The following is a 20,054-nucleotide window of genomic DNA, read 5'->3' on the forward strand; positions in this document are numbered from 1 at the left end:
TCAATTGGTCGACATCTAAGCATCTTTTTGTTGCAGTTACAAAATGCCGTTGGTAATGGATAAGTGTTGTTTCTTCTTACCACTCAGAAAGGGATGCCTGATCATCGGATACTTAAACCTGGTAAGATCATCTAATTTAAACCTAGCACTAAAGCTGCTACTTTTATGGGCCAACGCCTGCGGGAATTTTCGAAAAAGTTACCGCGGTCATAGTACACAAAGTGCTCAAGAAGAGAACATGAGTTTTAGTTAGTTAAAGTCTGACACTCCCTCAAGCTTCACCCACCGCGGGAAAGGTCATCTTAGGATTTCCCACCAAAAAAGAAAAAGCGTTATTGTTTTTGCAGTATCAAGAAATGAAAATGGGACGGAATTTTTTTTTCCGGAACCACAACAAGTGAAAAGTGGTACACAATTTTGAAAATAATGAAGATTTTACCCCTAAAGCTCTAATTCCAGGTTGGCAACCTCTTAATGATTTTGCTATCGGTCATCGGACTGGCGGCCGCGTCCGTGCTGATGATCATAGGCAAGGATGAAGAGGAACAAAATCTAGGAGCGGCCATGTTCGTCGTGTGTATGGTCATGCTTATACTCCTACTAGTGTTTCTGGCGTTTACTATAATTCTGCTGTTGGGATTGCATCAGGTAAGCGAAACTTTAGAGCAAAATGTTTGGTTGCCTTCAACTAGGTCTATTTGAATGATAGATTCATATGTTGCCATGTATGGTGATGTGACTATATGTCGTTATGGGATTAGTAATTCAGACTATGGGCTGTTACTGTAAATCAATTGGTACCTAGCTTATACAAATGTAATAGTGAAGTATTTTTCATTTACCATCGGGAATTTGCCTGATCAGAGAAAATTCTCCAACACCATATACATTAAATAATATTTTTATCCTCTGATTATTTTAAACAATATTGCGGTTTTCTATACATATAATAAATCTGTAAAAAAACTGTGTCTGTACATTGAATATATTAAAAAAATAATAATTGGGTGGGGTTTAGAAACAGTAATGGAGCACAAATCCAAAAAAAAATTCTGTCTGTATGTCTGTATGTCTGTTTGTTTGTACACGCTAATCTTCCGAACTACTGAACGGATTTCAATGATTTTTTCTTTGTTGTATCAGTATTAAGCCTGGTCAACATATAGGCTATAATTTATCTTCGAAACTTGAAGACCTGATGCAGAACACCAACAGACCAACAAAACTATAAGAGATACAAAAATGGTGCCATGGCAAAAATTGTTTCATGTGATGAGCATTTTCAGTTGAGATAATAAATTTTAAGATCTGGAACACCTGATGTGGAACCCCAAGAGCCCAGCTTCTCTGTACCATATACAGGTATGACGTTTTAGCAAAAGTTGTTCAATTTGATAAGCACTTTCTATTGACTTATATAAATTGAAGATCTAAAACACCTGATGTGGAACTCCAGGGGCCCAGCTAGACTATAGCATATAGAGGTATGACGTTTTAGCAAAAGTTGTTCAATCTGATAAGCACTCTCTAAAACACCTGATGTGGAACTCCAGGAGCCCAGCTAGACTATAGCATATGAAGATATGACGTTTTAGCAAAAGTGGTTCAATCTGATAAGCACTCTCTATTGACGTACATATAAACATCGAAGATCTGGAACACCTGATGTGGAACTTCAAGAGCAATACTACACTTGAAATGTATAGAAATTAATGGTATGAAATAGGTATGGTGAATCAAAAAAAGTAATTAGTCCGTCTTTAAGATAACCCTAAAATAATGGACACGTATTTTTTTTCTCTCTCTCACAAACAAATAATAACGAAGATACAACAACATTATTATATCTCATTATTATTTTGTATGTCTCTTCCAGACCTCGGGACTACAGAGTTCCGAATTTTTGGGAGGCAAACGTGGGGCCGAAGCCAACACGCTGAAGCCCTTTTGAGACAACTTTAATGAAATGGTGACACAAATGACAAAACCGACGATTATCCCTTTAAACACTATAAAAATGAACCCAAGGACAATCCCCGGTGGACGTCGTTAAAAAAAAAGACAATCCCCGGTTCTGTGCTAAACTATTGCTAACTATGGAGGAAAACTACTTGGGCTATTGTGATGGGATATTAGTGGATGACAATGTATTACGTACATGTAAAAATGGCAGGTGGAGACTCGCCACCTCACTTACTGGGCCCCCGGGAACCAGTCACTGATTAGCAACAAGAGGGCAACAGGGACATGAGCGGCTGAAGGGTGAGGATACCTCGGCGGACTTTAAACGCAGATTACGCGCTCCCTGTGCTTACCATGAGGCACCTACCCTCCGAGCAGGGCTACTAATCCTGCTCTAGCGACTCCACTCTGGACGGCCAAGCCAAGCCAGAGGCGTGAGACCTATCCCCGTCATAGTTCACTCCGACCGGCCGGAGATGAGGGACAGTATACTCTCCCTGGAGAACTCAGTATATATAGCCCCGCGGGGTCGCTACTCCCCGTCATCAGCCTCAGATGTCCTGCGGTGCCTATATCTCATTATTATTGTCGTTATTATCTCAAGAGCCTTTGTCCCAATTATGTTACGCGGTGTCCTGCGTGAGCGACGAACGCGACGCGACGCGACGCAACACGACGCGACGTAATGCGACGCGATGCTATACGCGACAGATGTCCTACGTGATTTTGGTCATTACTTCTCAAATCATGGAGAAGTTGTGTTACAATTTTGCTTGAAAGTTCATATTTAAAGTACAGACAGCAACAATCTTCCAACTTGTTTGTACTAATAAACGATTTCTTTAATATTTATGTTTTTTTTGTCCCACAACAATCAACGCTTCTGAATAGTTCGCGGTGTCGCGTCTGGTCGCCCTCAAAACAAGTACGCGTTACGTCGCGTCTCGCCGCAGACTGTCACATAGGCCGCATGTAGGGAATTCCTTTGAGTTGATCGCGTTCGTCGCGTTCGCAGCGTCGCGTCGCGTCGCGTTCGTCGCTCACGCAGGACACCGCGTTAGGGTCGACTTCCAGTCACGATGCAACTGAGTACCAGTGTTTACAAGGAGCGACTGCCTATCTGATCTCCACAAACCGGTTACCCGCTCAACCCAACACCCCTTGGTAAGACTTACTGGCTTCTGACTACCCATAACGACTGCCAAGAATGTTCAATGACAGTCGGAACCTACAGTTTAACATCCCCTCCAAATAACGGTCATTGGCATCCAAAATATACGTAGAAAGTACATACGAACTTAGAAAAGTTGCATTGGCAGGCACTTGGCAGACCTGGAATCAAAGATGCACGCTCATACTTGAGAGATTGGTTCTCTACCCACTAAACCACCACGACTTTGTCATCTATTTAATGTTTTTTTACGCGGACTAATTAGAATCACTACTTTTATCCCTATGGTCACGTCTATTGCGGTTCAGTTCTCAGCGTTTTGTTTAGTCTGCTGTGCTTTTCCCGTTAAAGTAAGTACAAAAATTAAATACATGGAACGTTTCTAATGGTTATGCGTATTCCGTTGTTTTCAAGTCAACGGGCCCTTAAAATTCAATATCAGACTATTCAGATCTTTGATTTTGCTGACCCCGTAGTCGCTGGCATAAGGGGCAGGATCCGCGTACGAAGTCGCGGGCAGAAGCTAGTATGTAAATATAATTGTAAATAATTCAGTGATCTCCTGGTAAAAAGACGACAGCAAACAACAGTTATGCGAATGTCATGTTAACTTAGATAAGGGATCTATTCTAGTAAACTAAACATTAGCGTGGGTTTTACAAAAATTATATCACTTGTAGGACCCATAACTGTAATATTCTCTGTACTTCCCTGTGAAATAAAACTATATAAACATACATACATCAATTTGACGATACTTACGGCCGGTTCACACATGTCTCCGTTTTACTGTTCCGTTTTATCGTGTACGTTTTTTTTTCGTCGATGGCGTATGTAGTTGTATGAGTGACTTCACACATGGCACAGTATTCTGTATACAACTACATACGCCATCGACGAAAAAAAAACGTACACGATAAAACGGGACAGTAAAACGGAGACATGTGTGAACCGGCCGTTAGAGATAAAGTATTGCTCAGCATTTGCTATGTTGGCTTCAGTGTGAGCATTAGTAACAATTAGTGGAACGGAACGCGGGTGTAACCGATGTCGGAAGCAAGACTAACTATACGATATTAACTAAAGAGATCATAAACTTATCAAACTCGTCATCTTTTCGCCGTTTCTAATGAGAATGTATTTATTCCAGCACAAGCGAACTCTGGTAAAAGTCTACCTGATCTATGCTCTGGCCTTCATTGTGCTCTCCATCATCATGTTCTTCGCCAACCTTATGGTCGCAGTCGAGCCGCTCAACATTGTTAAAGATATCGTCTCTATTGGTAATTATTTTATTTCTTTTGTTGTAATCTATATCTATACTTATAATAAATCTGTAGAGAGGTCAATTCTGTACATTGAATATATTTCCAAAATAACTATTAGAGGATGATTAGTGATCGATACTGATGCCAAAAATGCAATCAGTAAAATTTTTGTCTGTCTGTCTGTCTGTCTGTCTGTCTGTCTGTCTGTCTGTCTGTCTGTCTGTCTGTCTGTCTGTCTGTATGTTCGTTATGGAAACAAAAACTACTGGACGGATTTTAATGAAACTTGGCACAAATATTCTTCATACTCCTGGGCAGGTTATAGGATACTTTCCATCACGCTACGATCAATAGGAGCAGAGCAGTGAAGGTAAATGTTGGGAAAACGGGAGAAGTTACTCCATTTTTTAAGCTTCCGTCGCGTGTGCAGCCTTAATGGTTACAGCTACACAGAAACCATGTACGACGGAAATATTCTTCATAAAATTATGTAAAAAATATCCCATGGCAGCATATGTCTATCTTTTATGGTTCACTCACAATAACACGTAAAACTCTCGGTAGCTTAGCAGTTCGGAGCTTTCTGATTATATTTGTCTACTATTTCGTTTATAACACTCTCACTCACACTAATTAAACATAGTTAACAGTATTATCTATTAATTAAAAAAAGAATGATTTAAATCGGTAAAGAAACACCAAAGTTATACATGAAAAACGGTAATAAGCCACCGCGCGCGAATACTGAATCACGTACGCTATAAGGATCATTTTTGTGCAACGGTCGCCGCGCTCGACGCGACTCGCGGCGCGGTGGCTGCGCGAGCTTCATACAATATTTGGCTGTTGGTGCGATTGATGCGAATAGACGTTCAGAGCGTTCAACCTTATTGCGCGACTTTTAGGTTTTAAATAATTTATTTTTAACTTTCTTTTGTTGTTATTTTATAAAATAGGTTGGTACCTATTAGTTATTTTTGTGTTTAAATATTCGTTCAAATTACAAATTATTAATAGTTTACATTTTATTACTTAAAGTAGCAGTAAGTACGCATAGATTTAGATAATTGGAGGGGCTGGTGTTTATTATTTCTTCCTCTCTTTGCACAAAGTCCGACTCTAACGCGGACGAAGTCGCTGGCAGAAGCTAGTAAAAAATAAAATAATGGCATCCACGGCTGACTTCGGCCACGGCGGCTGTTCTCATTTCAGGAGAACAGCCAGCTGCGCAGGACATATTATAGTGCACGAGCATTTGCGCAGACACAGGTGCACTCACTATTCCTTCACTCTCATAACCCGATGGGTTGATTCTTTTGTTGTACCCATCTCATCTGCCTATAGCCTTTTCCTAGTCATAGTAGTCGGCTTCAACGGATCAATCTGATACCCTTTGCAAGACTGGCTGTGCTCCAACAAGCATACCTACTAGCAAATACTCTTGAAGTTTATTTGCATTATATTGTTTTTTGTATGTGTCAGGAGCTATTTCCCTTTCCTATGTCCTAGTACCTTTTTTAGCAATTTTTATGTCAAATTATGGGTATTAAAGGATTTATTTAAAAACAAAATATTTATTGTCTGAAAGAGGACATGAATAAGAAGGGAGTGAGTGTCAGTATGACGAGGGATAGTGAAAATGGAAGCGTAAGACATATTGCGTGTACCCTTAATAAAAATTGGGAACAGTGCAGGAAGAAGAACATTCCAAATATTATTATTATAAGTTGATTATTTATTTATTCCAGTGGTTCAAATTTACTTCTGGCTGGTAATAAGAAGTTTCTACCTCGTGATGGACAATCCTGAGGAAGCGACTTATTTCGAACCAATTTAACTTGTAATGTAATCCAATTGTAATTAAATATCTGTGATAGATAAAACAATCAATTGTTATAGGTAGCGTTTTTTATTTTATTTTTTTGATCATAACGATCATTTAGAAATTGTATTTTGTATTACCATTTTTTTTTGTATTGTGTAATATTTTTAAATATTGTGTTTGGTCGTCTATGTTAATTTCTATAAACATGACTAAAATGTTGATGTATAAATGTTGTTATTACATTTTAAGTTGTTAAAGTTTTTCTTATACGTTTAGTTTTAAGATACGCTTTTATGAAACGTTTCGTTTTGACCATAAACACATTGAAACGGGAAGATTTTTACTTTTTTTTCATAAACAGGTTTGTTGCAAATATTTTATACAATTCTGTTTATTGCTACAACAATAATAATTGTAAGCATTAAAAAACAATGATACAAGTAATCGAAACCATTTGTAAAATGTTTAATTTTAAAAGAATCAAATTTGGTTGACTTAAAAAAAATTTTTGGATGATATTCTGTAATCAATTTATTTGTATGAAAAGATAATGTTAATAAAAACGATTTATAAATCTATTAAAATACTTTGATTAATTCGGCTTCATCATCCAGTTTTACTTACTGACACATTGTACTTATTGTATTGTATTGGCTATATAATTACATATGAATACAAATTGCTACTTAACATGCAAAGCACATAAAACACTGAATATTAAGTGTGTACTAACAATATCCCGTTATTTGTGTTACATGTATTTATTATAAAAAATATACCCATTTGTCTTCATAATATGCAATTTCAGAGTCGATGTCGGAAACCATATTAGGTGGTTTTTACAATTATTTTGAATATCAATCATCATCATTTCTCTGCCCTCATCCCAATGTATTATTTGAGGTCGGCGCAGCATGTCTTTTTCTTCGAAGTCATCTCTCAAGTAACACTCTTTCCTGTAATATCGTCTTTTACACAATCCGCACATCGTTTAAAGAAACCAAAGGGTCGTCTTCTACTTCATCCATCCCCATCGTGACCAATTCACAAAGTTGGTAAGTTACTACAAAAATGTATGAACAAAACACTACAGCTGTCGTAAATTAGCTTACACACTTACAGCTTTGAAGTTACTCTTTTTTTTTTTTAAACGACGTCAAAAATCATCAAATGACCCCTCCCGCCGCACAGAGGGACGATGAGCCACCCGAACTCGCCGCCCACAGACCCACGCCACTCCTTTCATACCTTGCTACGCAGATTGCTACTTTATTTAGTCACTATCACTAGCATTCAAGGTACCGAAAGTTTTATGCACTTGACAGCTGTCAGTTTTCAAGGAAAAATAGAGTTATTTAGTTTGAGAAGTGCACCAAAATGTATGAACACAGTGCCATGTGTAGAAGTGGCCTTAGATGAGGCCAATGAACTGCTTCAGTCGTATTAGGTAAACGTAGGTACAAAATGCCCTGTCGGATGTTATTATTATAGCACTTTGAGGATAACAGAAATTGCCTGTATCCGGACCTTCTAAAGGGAGCGTACCTAAACAATTCTTACATGAATGATAACTGTCTGCCTCCGTTTCGTACATGTAACGAGTGGGGCGGGAAATTCGAAGATACAGATACCTACCCAAAGTGTTTTTTTTAGGTATATGTTTTATTTTAGCTAAGCTTACATCAGTCAGATATCATTCATGGTAATATTCCGTCATTTCCGTATCGTAGGGTCTTGAGAATAAAGGAATAGTCTGCTCAAATGTTTGTGCACTATAATAAGTATGTCCTGCGCAGCTACCGCCGTAGCCGACAATCGGCTAGAACGCTATTATTATACCTCGTTTTTTGTCTTTAAAGTTCTTCCAATTCTCAGTAACATTTGAACAGATAAATAATCTCAATATAATCTAGGTATGTATCTATGTGTAGACAAAACTTAGAATAGTCTATTTTGTACGAAAAAAAAAAACATTTGGACGTTTGTGGATACGGACTTATTTTTATTTAAGTAAAATAAATTATTACAATGACATGGCTACTTACCTGCTTTAATAATGATTTGTGAATTATAATGATATGGTATACTCAATAGCAATAGGTGCAAGCTTTATAAAGTGCGTCATATTGTCAAAATACTAAAAAAGTTTCCTTTTTACATTTTCTGAGATAACAATTACTTAGGTATTTGGGTATTTCTAAGATTTGTGTTGTTTTTGTCTTATTATGTTTTTTGTGATGAAATTTTTATTATTTGAATCATTAGGACAGTCCTGTAGATATATAGGAAAGCATTTAAAAATAATATTATAAAAACATTTGTGTAATAAACTTGTCAATTTAAAAAAAACAAAACCTTATTATACCTAAATATATATATTTTTTTTACCAAATGGAAAATTGTGATTTAAATAACATTCTTTTTTTAAATGTAGACATAAGTTCCTTTTTGGTTCCTATGTATTAGATTAGATATAGGCCCTAGCAACTGTTTAGATCTAGGAAAGAAAGAAAGGAAGATTTATTTGCATAGAACATAGGTGGTACCAGTCTTTAAAGTGGTTAAAAGTTCGAGCTATATTCTGCCTAAAATGGCATGCAAATACAATTATGTTTACTTATATAACTATTTAATCACTTTTCTTTTAATAATACTAGAATAGTACTTGGTACATCAAAAAATTTCGTTGCACCCAAGTGTACCGTGTGCGTTATAATTACAAATAGCTGAAGATTTGTGTAAAACCGCTCGGTTTAAATTGGTTAGTTGTTCCACGCGAATGGATTTCTAACTAATCGTCATGGATAGGATAACGTTTAGTGTGAATAATGAGAAGTGCTCCGGTAAGATTTATTAATCCATTTTATTTTAAAAAAATAGGCATCCCTGTTCCTGCTACCATAGTATAGTTTTTCCCCCCACAAAATTAAAATGCGTCATCATCTGTCTAGCCTTTTCCCAATTATGTTGGTGTCGGCTTCCAGTGTGACGGGATGCAGCTGAGTACCAGTACTTTACAAGGTGCGACTGCCTATCTGACCTCCTCAACCCAGTTACCCGGGAAACCCAATACCTCTTGGTAAGACTGGTTGTCAGACTTTGTGGCTTCTGACTACCCGTAACAACTTCCAAGGACGTTCAATGACAGCCGGGACCTACAGTTTACCTATCGTGCTTTCTGAAAACCGTACAAAAATAAATACTAAAAAAAAACGATAAAACCGTAGCACGCACTAAAACTACAAAATAATTCAGACATTTAGTTTGATTTAAGAAAGCGTGGAGCGTTTATGTAATTTTTACTCTTTTTGGAAAAAACACTCCACACTTTTTTCCACTAGATCTGAAATTTTTCAATTCCTAAATTAAAGTGGATTTGACAGAATTAAAAAAAAGTGACTAAAGGACAGAGGACAGCTTCTCCGAAAAAAAAACTATAGTTCTTTTGATCTTGCAATTTCGAAAACTATAACTTATGTTTTTACAACATGTAAAGCATTTGATATACCATATTTCTTCAACTTCCAGTGGGTTCAGAGGTGGACACGGACACAACCCTGAACGACTACATCCGCAACCACCTGAACCTTCGCGGCACGAAGTTTATGTGCAAGGAGGGGGGGTGTGGCTCCTGCATGGTCGCTGTCACCGTCTCTGATCCTCATCGAAGAACATTCTCTGTTAATTCTGTATTTATTATTCAGAAACGTTATATTAGCCACAAACTTAACCCACCAGCACCAAGCACGTTTCCTGATAAAATGTACTGCAATCTCCTCCACAAACATTTCAAGTTGCTCATATAAATTATGCAGGCGTCATGTCTAATTTTCTTCATAATTAAAATTATGTTTTTTTATATAAACAATGATATTTAAAATTCAAATTCGTTCATTTGGGTTAGTAGTTTTAGCATCTTGCTTAACATTACACATTCTCGCCAAATATCTACTGGTACTTTTGCTATCTTCTCGTCGTAGTTAGTGTCTTCCAAAATAGTTTATCAATTCACTAGACAAGAGCTTGAGGACCTTTTATTATCCATATCCTTCCATAGTATGCCACAGGTTCACCCACCACTCAATGACATTCGTGTGAGTTGCTTACAAAACACAATATTTTTTTAAATCCGTGATTCGCGCTTTTATACTAGTAATATTGACTTTAAACCATCCATTTAATGTCTATTAAACAAACATAAATATTCTTAGACGCAGAAAAAAATCTTCTATTGATTATTAATTGGAACAAAGTGGCTAATGTCTTACCTCCCCACTCAGAGACATTTAATGATTACTTAAGCCATTCCTTAGTGAAGGATTTGTATGACATTCCGTCACTAAGGAGCGACTTAAGTAATCATTAAATGTCTCTGAGTGTGGCGGTTAATTATGTATTACTTAACACTGATTTATTGCCATCATTTAAACATGAGCACTTGATTTCCATACGTGTGGAAACTTTGCATTATAACCGGATATACCCGCCTAGGTGCACATTAACTCTTCTTACCTATCTAATTAGGTGCAATCGAGAACTAAAGACGTAATTGAGGTACATTTTGAGATATTAATTACAGATCTGGGCATGTAATTAGTCGATATGCAAAAGAAAAGTGTATTGATGTGAGCAATTAATAAGTAGATAACACCTACTATTATTACCTACTTATATAAAGGTACCCCCTAAGTCCCTCTTAGATTTATCAACTGTTTTCAAGCAGTCGCAGCATGTGCTAACGCCAGTTGTAATTAGCAGCTAGCAATCAAATGGTACCTTAAAACTGATATTTATCAGTTTATAATTATAAATATATTTATGATTATAAATTATGAACATATGTATTATAGATCGGATTTTAGATTTAGTCGATTAAGTCAAGGCAATATATTATTCGGGCAGTTTCTCCGAATCAGGCATTTTCTACAGTGAGCACTAAGTCCTTCAAGAAATTATTCAAGCGCTATCCTGCCACATTGACTAGTCATCATATATTTATTTATTTATTTAATACTTCTGCACATTTTGTACAAGGGCGGACTTAACGCCTTAGGCGTTTTCTACCATTCTACCTTTGGGTGGTGGAGAAATAGCAGTGGTAGGTGCAAAGGTTATATTATGATATTAACAGCCAGTTTCTTCATCAAAAGTTAAAGCCAAAGTAAAAGTCAAAGTAATGACTAAAGTTAAAGTAACGGTTAAATTCAATTTTTCTATGAATTTTGCTGTCACTTTAGCCTTGAAAAAACGAATTTGACCGTTACTTTAACTTTAGACATTACTTTAACTTTAACTTTTGATGAAAAAAAAATAAAATAATATATATTATACATAAACATACTATACATACATACTTAATACCAATTGCCAGGAGAGACAAAATAAATAAATAAAAAAATAAAAAAAATAAAAAAATAGCAGTCACCATTTGAGCATTGATGACCATAGCTCGAGTTGATGAATTTGGACCTATGTCTATATTTCCTTACCACAAAATGCGTGCATTTCAGTCACTGTTAAATGATGATGTCAATACAACAATGATTTCTGTTCACAGTGCCTAGTATTGGTAACACAATGCCAAGATTGGGAGATAACCACGATAGAAGGGATTGGCGGCCGAGGGAAGGGGTACCACCCAGTGCAGAAGACCCTGGCGGAGTACAACGGTACCCAGTGCGGGTACTGCAGCCCAGGATTCGTCATGAGCATGTACAGGTGAGTGCAGGCTAGGTGCAACGTAAGAAAGGTATGATACCACTCAATGATGGGAATGATGGAGGGGGGGGGGATAGTGAAGATAGTTATGTAATGTATTGAATAGGAAAAGTGGTACGTCTACAATAATAACATGCCGTGATGCCCATGAAGTCGCAAATTTATATAGACTACGTGAAACACCAAAACTTTTAGAAATGTAGTCAGCTCCTTACGTCTAAACATTCCGCTTAGATATAGGGAGCATGATTTGGATGGATTTGTATGTAATTTAGTAACATTCTGTTTTCCAGTCTCCTAGAAGCAAATCATTACGATCTAACTATGTACGAGATAGAAAATGCATTCGGTAGTAACACTTGCCGATGTACTGGAAGCAGACCCATATTAGATGCATTCAAAAGCTTTGCTAAAGATGCACCCAAACCACCACCAAAGATTGAAGATATAGAAGATCTTAAGATTTGCCACGGTAAAGGAGATTGTCATAAATGTGACAAGAATTGGTGTGTGGTCAACCAAAGTGATGCCGAACCTCCGCAGATAAAGAAAATCCATCTAAAGGATGGTCATGTATGGTACAGAGTACATGAAATCAATGACATATTCACTGTTTTGGATGCTGAAGGCTATGAGTCTTATATGTTGGTTAACGGTAATACTGGCAGAGGTGAGTGAAATCGTAAAATAATAAACGAATACTAAAGTGAACGTATTTTAGTTACTGCGTCACATAAAATTCTTTATCAACTGTAATCAAATTCTTTTCAGGTGCTGTTCCAATTCTGGTCTTCCCAAGGGTCTTAATAGACATCAAACCCATAAAAGATCTCACAGGGTTCTTCCTAGATCAGAACCTGGTTATCGGCGCCGGCACAACACTGACTGATCTTATGGAAATCTTCAAGAGCATCTCAAAGGAACACGAACAATTCCATTATCTTCACAGGCTTTACGAGCATTTAGACCTCGTTGCTCATATACCAGTTAGAAACGTTAGTATTTATTTATAAGCTTTTGTATTGATAAATCCTGATTCATCTCCATTATGAATTGTTATTTTCCTCAACTTTTGTTTATTTGTTCCAGATCGGAAGTATAGCTGGGAATTTGATGTCTAAACATCGTCTACCAACATTTTCATCTGACATTTTCCTGTTGCTTGAAACTGTCAGAGCTTATTTAGTTATTGGTAAGACCGCTGCACCTTCAATTTGTAATTGTTTTTTGCTAATGTTTTCTTAACTTTAATTTCTCTTTTCAGTTCATAAAGGTGCGGTAGAGGAAGTAACTCCTGAGCAGTTCTTATCTCTTGATATGACAGGACGAGTAATTACTCAAATCAAAATACCTCCGTACTCACAGCATTACCAGTTCGTGTCTTTTAAGGTAGGTCAAAAAATTAAGAGTGTCGCAAAGTACTTAATAGAAACCTTTTTTTTATATAATGTAATATTTTTGTATCCATAATAAAACAATCTTAGGTCCTGATTTAATCTTAAAAAACTTTGAAGCAATGTTATCTTTTTTTTAAGATCATGCCTCGAGCTCAGAATGCGCACGCTCAAGTAAACGCAGGATTTTTGTACGAGTTTCACGAACATGACAAAGACATGGTCGTATCAGCTAGAATCGTGATCGGTGGTCTTTCAGGAAAATTTGTTCATGCACACGAAACTGAAACTTTTCTGCACATGAAGAAGATATTCACTAATGAAGTTCTGCAGCAAGCTTTGAAGGTCTTAGAAGGGGAGCTGATAGTTGAAGAAATAGCTGGAGAAATGAAACCAGAGTACAGGAAGAAATGTGCTCTTGGATTGTTCTATAAAGTAAGCACTATACCAAAATATGTTTAACATTGAGAACCAGACATTTAAAGTAAATGTTTAATTTCAGAGTTTATTGGTACTGATTCCAAAACAGTACCTAAAGCCTTGGTATCGTTCGGGAGCACGAGACTTCAGGAAGACTCGACCATTGTCTAAAGGTTCCGAAGTATATGACACGAATCCTAAAATATGGCCAGTAAATGAAGCTATGCCAAAGCTTGACGCGTTGATACAATGTGCTGGAGAGGCTACATATAGCAATGACTTGCCCACTCAGCCTAAGGAAGTTTTTTGTGCGTTTGTGACGTCAGATATCTGCACTGGTGAAATCGAAAGTATTGATGCTTCGCCAGCTTTGGTAAGATTTAATAAAGCTTAACTTTATGTTACTTATAAGCGTTTTCCATTCGACATTGTCAACATCAGTTCCAATAATTCCAGCAATAAGTTTTAATATGTTTATTATTTTACAGAAAATACCAGGAGTTTTAGCCTTTTTCTCCGCCAAAGATATTCCAGGGAAAAACTCTTTCTTATCCCAAAGAGTACCTACCCAATTGACGCCAGAAGAAGTCTTCGCGGCAAAGGAAATAAAATATTACGACCAGCCAATCGGAGTCATTGTTGCGGAAAATGAAAGACTGGCCCACAGAGCTTCTTTACTGGTCAAAGTGAACTACAAGGTGGATAAAAGGAAGCCTCTCTTAACCCTTCAAGATGTAAGAGAGAAGGATCCTAGCCGTATTACGTTGTTCGTAGTCTTCCCTGCTAGAGAACGAGGCGCTAATGTTCAGAGAATTCTGAAAGGAACCGATGATATCTTTGCTCAGTATCACTATTCAATGGAGACGCTCACTACAGTCACCAGGCCAAGTGAAGATGGGATCGATGTGTGGGCCGCTACGCAGTGGATAGACTCTTTTCAAGTCGGTCTGTCTGAAGTACTGGATATTCCACAAAATCGGTAACAAATATTTATACCCATAACCTAAAGTTCTTTCACAATAGTATCTAATGTTTACTAAAACAAAAGACATAATGACGATTGTCAGCTTATTTACTTACGAGAAGAACTTCAGAGCTCCCACTATTATTGCCCTCAGAATAAACGTGACAGTGCCAAGATGTGGTGGTGCATACGGGTTGAAGATATCTCGCACCAACCACGTTGGAGCCGCGTGCGCTCTCGTCACTCACCTGATGGACCGACCCTGTCGGTTTGTGCTGAGCATCCAAGCCAGCTTGCGATGTATCGGCAAACGATTCCCCAGCCAACGGGAGTTTGAAGTAAGCTGTGGCCATCAGGCGTAGCTCGTCACTATCAATATGTTGATACACATTATGTGCAACACACATATAATTAAAGATTTAAGTGCTGGGTACTTAACCTAACCTAACATTACATACTATTGGACAAATTCTTTGAATGGTTTAAATAATATTTTTGTTTATTACATACTAAGTAGGTAGTTTGTCTCATCATGAGGATAAAAGAATTAACGTCATTTGTTTCTGTTAAAACAGGCTGGCGTCAGTAGTTCGGGTGAAATCCAATATCTGGAGTACCATTTGTATGAGGACAATGGGTACGTGGTCAGTGACCCTCTGGGACCTACCCTGTTACCCGGAGTCAGGAATTGTTACGACAACAGACGTTGGTCAACCAAGATATTCAATGTAACTACAGACACGGCGTCTAATACGTATGCAAGAGCACCGGGTAAGTTATCATGGTTAAATTGAGAGCAATTTAAAACATCTGTACATATGAATACAACGACATTTCAATTTTTAGGTTCGTTGGAGACAATATGCATGACAGAGCAAATAATGGAGAGAATATCATACGAACTAGATCGAGACCCAACGCAAGTGAGACTCACTAACATTGAACCCTCGTACGTCGATGTACAAGAGATCATTGGAACGCTGTTGAGAGACGGCGAGTACGAGAAGCGGAAAGAAGAAGTAGCGAAATTCAATAAACAGAACAGATGGAAGAAACGAGGATTAAGAGTGGCATTCATGAATTGGCCTGCAGCTACTTTACTTGATTTCCATGTTCTTCTCTCAGTATACCACGCTGATGCAACAGTTATAGTACACCATGGCGGTATAGAAATTGGGCAAGGCATAAACACGAAAGTCATTCAAACAGTGGCGTATACTCTGAACATTTCTATAGACAAAGTCAAGTGCAAGCCTCCGACTGCTGCGACGAACCCTAACAACTTTACGACTGGTGCAAGTAGGACTACAGAAGCTGTTTGCTTTGCTGCTATAAAATGCTGCCAGATTATTCTAGACCGTTTGGACACTGTTAGGGAAACTTTAGTCGATCCTACGTGGGAGCTTTTGGTTGAAACTGCATATAATAGGGGCATTAATCTTCAGTCGAGTTATAGAGTGACTCCCAATGATCAAGTGCCGTACAGGTCTGCAGGAGTGGCCTTGGCTGAGGTAGAACTGGATATACTGACGGGTGAACATGAAATACTGCGGGTTGATATTGTTGAAGATGTTGGGACAAGTACGAATCCAGAATTGGATATTGGACAGGTAAATTTATCTTAGCTTTTATTTTGCGACTCTTTAAAATTTCAGTGTACGCCTGAGTATTTGCATGAGATTTGCCATGATAAATGGATAAGCTGTACATTGGATATTTTTTGGACCACCAACAGAATATTCAAGTTCTATTGTTTTTTAAGCTGTTTTGATACTTTACACTGAAATCAAGCTGCACTCGACCACGGCGCCAACACTCCGTCTTTTAATACAAGGTCTTTTTCCTCATCCAGGTTGAAGGTGCCTTTATGATGGGAGTCGGCTACTGGACCCATGAGGAACTGATCTACGACAAGAAGACTGGAGAACTGCTCACAGACCGTAGCTGGTACTACAAAGTACCCCTGACCAAGGACATACCTATTGACTTCAGAGTTCAGCTCAGGAGGAATTCCTATAATCCTTTGGGGACCTTAGGAGCTAGAGGTGAGTAAAACCGACGATTTTTGCTAAAAGAAAAAAAAATATCTCTAAGATCTGTGAAACCGCTGAACATATACGTATTTTTTACTGAGGACAGAGGTGAACCCGTGAGAAACTTCTAGTTTGTTTCTTCTTTAAACGATTTAAATAATATAAATAAGAGCTCGTAGATTGGCCGTTGGGTTTCCTTTTGCTAATAAATTAATATATAAGATTTCTTTACGCGCATGATATGCGTCTCTATGTGAGACGATGTATTAATTTATACGATTACGTTTGCAGTCGAATTAATTTATGAATTATTTATAATATCTTCCTGCTATTGATGTCAATGATGACGTATTTGCCTTAATGAAACTATAATTAGGTACTGGTCACTCCAGTCACCTATTACCTACTAAGACAAAGTGTCAGATCGCGTACTGCAATCAACAGCAATTACATACCTATTTGAAAATAAACCACATACAGATTTTATCAATCGAACATTAACCTTACACTATCGTGATAAGGTTGAAAGTCTTATGTATAAGTATGATAGATTGAGGTAGGTTATGCCGTAGATAGGTACGGTAGACCGCACATCAGTGGTTACTGTCATGCTCCTTAACTCAATAGTAATAAGTACGATTTTCCAATAAAACTGTTACCACTGTCCTGAAGTTGACTGTACCCGTGTCAGCTTCGTCTAACTTTGATGACTCATTTCAGCGGTGGCCGAGCCTCCAACGTGCCTGGCCATTTGTGTGGCGTTTGCTCTGCGCGAAGCCATCGCTTCGTCGAGGGAAAATACGGGTTATCCTAGAAATAAATGGTTTAAAGTAGGTAAGAACCGCATAGAAATAAATATCGCATCTATGTTGTTATTTTGCCGGACTGGTAAGTCTCTTCTCCTATTTAGAACGCAACTTTGTGACAAACTTTTCACAATAGAAATAGAACTGAAGACGGCCGAAAGACCAGCCTTAAGAGTGCCAGCTTAATATTGTTAGCCTACGAAAAAACTGGTAATATAAATAATCAACTAGGCCTATGACAAATCTTCGAAAGAACAGAAATGACTCAGCAAACAAAACAACATCTTTCTACTTCACGATTGTTAAGGAAAGATTACCTATAAGGAAATTTTGTGAATCGCAAACACCATGTCTGTATTGTCATGCATTTGAGTGACCAACTTATAGCTAAGTAATATTAGTTCACAATACTCGTATTATATGAGAACATACCTCTTCGTTGGTAATGTTTTCGTGGTAAAACCCCATAACCTAATTTGGCGAAAATGTACGTAAATTAAATTAGATTCACGTACATTTTCATGTAAAAAAATAGTTGCCGTATAAAAGTGTTCACCGTTGAGTATGTATACTTTGTCGGTACCGTGTGTTGATAAACCAGATTCTAATGATCCTACCTGAGGAGTCAACGACCGAAAAGAAGACTGAGATACCAGAAATAGATCGTATAAACCCTTTTAAGTCGACCTAATGGCTGTCATCTCCATACTGGTTTATGAGCCTGATTAAACTATCAGTCCACAAAAAGTTTGCAGTATGCTCCAATGGAAAGTTCCTTATTATTATGTACATAGTTTCGTTCAACACTGATCTAGCAGGTCCAGGAAAAACCGGTACTTAAATGGTTTTTTCCCGTCATAATTATTACACACATGTCTACGATGGTGAGGGAAGTTTAACCGATCGCTAAGGAAGGTCATGGTTTTGCTATGTTATGAAACCCAGTTAAGTGTAGGTATTTTAATTGTTTTTTTTTTTTTTATTGCAGATGGTCCGTTTACCCTCGCTGCAAATGTTTTGTCAGCAGATGTACGTTTAGAAGAGTTTCTATTTAAATAGTTATTTTTTATAATTTATATTATAAGGGGTGTTCCAGATTTTTTTATGTAGGTCCTATGATTTTATCGTAAAAACTAGTATTATCAAAAGATACAATTACAGACTAAATTATTTTAATCTCGATGCTCATGTCGTGTTTTTGATTTTAACTGTTTATTTATTTTTGGAATTTAGTGTAGTATACTTCGGCCGTTCAGAGAATGCGTTCCTGACACCTATCAGTTAGTCACGACTAGTGATGGGCACAACATAACACTGAGTTCGTTACCGTTCCTTCAAAATGAACCGCCGCATTATTTTAAGATTATTTTCGTTTTAAATTGGCGGAATCATTTGTTTTATATTTTAGTTATTTAAGTGGAAACCAAAAAAAGGTAATATTCATATAATAAAATTGTTTTATTTATTCTTTGTTACAAGTACATTGAATTGAATGTGCGAACAGAATATTAATCAGACTCCGATTTGCTTGAGGAGGTGGTGTCTTCATCATCATCTTCGCCTACATGTATAATTATATTATTATCAATAACAGAATCAATCCTGATATCTCGGTCTAACAAAAGCCGGGTAATCAAATAAAAACAGATCGAAAACACTTGAAAAACGTGGTCTATGCGCACGAAACGACAACGGACGACTGTTTTAGCGTCACAAAATGGCGGCCCATAACGCCATTTGGGGTTACCATTTTTAATCTAAGTATAAAAATGCGGTTTGGTCATAGTTTTATTTTTATATTTCATAAACGTTATAATTAAGTCTTATAGTCCATTATTTTCCAATTCTTAAAAAGAAAATCAAAACGTATTATTTTATATTATAACTGTATAAGAACAGATTACGATACTTGCCTGTTATTTTTAGCACAGCACTACAAAATATAAACCGCTGACATAACCTTGTAATAGCGCAGTATAGATTTAGAAAAATATTGTTTACCAAGTTATTTGACACTCAGTTTGGCACAAAATTATAACATTCATTGATTATTGATATAATAATGTTGTTTTAATGCTCCTCAATTGTTAAAACGGTAAACAACCAGCAAAAATATTTTTATCGTAACTGCAACGCCATTGCAAAGTTACGTCGTCAGTTCAATCGCGACGTGTCAGGAACGCATTCTCTGAATGGCCGAACTATAGTAATGATACATTTCTTAAAGGATATTTCTGTAGACCTAATTTATATATTAAAATGTTAACTCAAGTCATAGATAATATTATTGATTGCCGTGGTGACCTAGTAGTTAAAGCACCAACCTTTCAAGTATGAGTGTGCGGGTTTGATTCCAGTCAGACAAGTACCAATGTAACATTTCTTAAAGTTCTAACTGTACTTTGGACACCAATGACTAACTTACTGTTAAGGAAAACCTCTTGTGGAAACCTGGGCCGCGATTCTCCTAATTTTACTTAAGGGTCATACGAT

At 37.2% G+C, this 20,054-nt stretch overlaps 2 protein-coding genes across 2 annotated transcripts; both read left to right on the forward strand.

Annotated features, from left to right (window-relative positions):
• Positions 1-43: 43 nt before the first annotated feature.
• On the forward strand, positions 44-6,575 carry LOC124636508. Its single transcript, XM_047172624.1, has 4 exons — positions 44-121; positions 460-648; positions 4,284-4,416; positions 6,150-6,575. The coding sequence occupies exons 1-4, from the start codon at positions 44-46 to the stop codon at positions 6,236-6,238; spliced, it is 489 nt and encodes a 162-aa protein (XP_047028580.1). The 3' UTR covers positions 6,239-6,575.
• Positions 6,576-9,026: 2,451 nt separating this feature from the next.
• LOC124636357 (probable aldehyde oxidase gad-3) lies at positions 9,027-18,706 on the forward strand. Its single transcript, XM_047172424.1, has 16 exons — positions 9,027-9,069; positions 9,755-9,915; positions 11,784-11,944; positions 12,238-12,614; positions 12,716-12,939; positions 13,034-13,136; positions 13,209-13,333; positions 13,480-13,773; positions 13,841-14,131; positions 14,247-14,737; positions 14,877-15,060; positions 15,298-15,493; positions 15,569-16,332; positions 16,575-16,767; positions 17,476-17,589; positions 18,550-18,706. Exons 1-16 carry the CDS (start codon positions 9,027-9,029, stop codon positions 18,618-18,620), a joined length of 3,792 nt encoding a protein of 1,263 aa, XP_047028380.1. The 3' UTR covers positions 18,621-18,706.
• The last annotated feature ends 1,348 nt before the right edge of the window (positions 18,707-20,054 follow it).

This window comes from Helicoverpa zea, chromosome 14, assembly GCF_022581195.2.
Source record: "Helicoverpa zea isolate HzStark_Cry1AcR chromosome 14, ilHelZeax1.1, whole genome shotgun sequence".
In the NCBI taxonomy this organism is placed as follows: Eukaryota; Metazoa; Arthropoda; class Insecta; order Lepidoptera; family Noctuidae; genus Helicoverpa; species Helicoverpa zea.

Excerpts from the sequence above, each read along its gene's own strand:
- LOC124636508 (XM_047172624.1), top strand. The coding sequence starts at position 44 with ATGCCGTTGGTAATGGATAAGTGTTGTTTCTTCTTACCACTCAGAAAG. Across the intron at positions 122-459 it reads TCATCGGATACTTAAACCTG|GTTGGCAACCTCTTAATGAT; the intron begins GTAAGATCATCT and ends CTCTAATTCCAG. Across the intron at positions 649-4,283 it reads TGCTGTTGGGATTGCATCAG|CACAAGCGAACTCTGGTAAA; the intron begins GTAAGCGAAACT and ends TATTTATTCCAG.
- LOC124636357 (XM_047172424.1), top strand. The coding sequence starts at position 9,027 with ATGGATAGGATAACGTTTAGTGTGAATAATGAGAAGTGCTCCG. Across the intron at positions 13,137-13,208 it reads CAGAGCTTATTTAGTTATTG|TTCATAAAGGTGCGGTAGAG; the intron begins GTAAGACCGCTG and ends TTCTCTTTTCAG. Across the intron at positions 16,768-17,475 it reads GGGGACCTTAGGAGCTAGAG|CGGTGGCCGAGCCTCCAACG; the intron begins GTGAGTAAAACC and ends GACTCATTTCAG.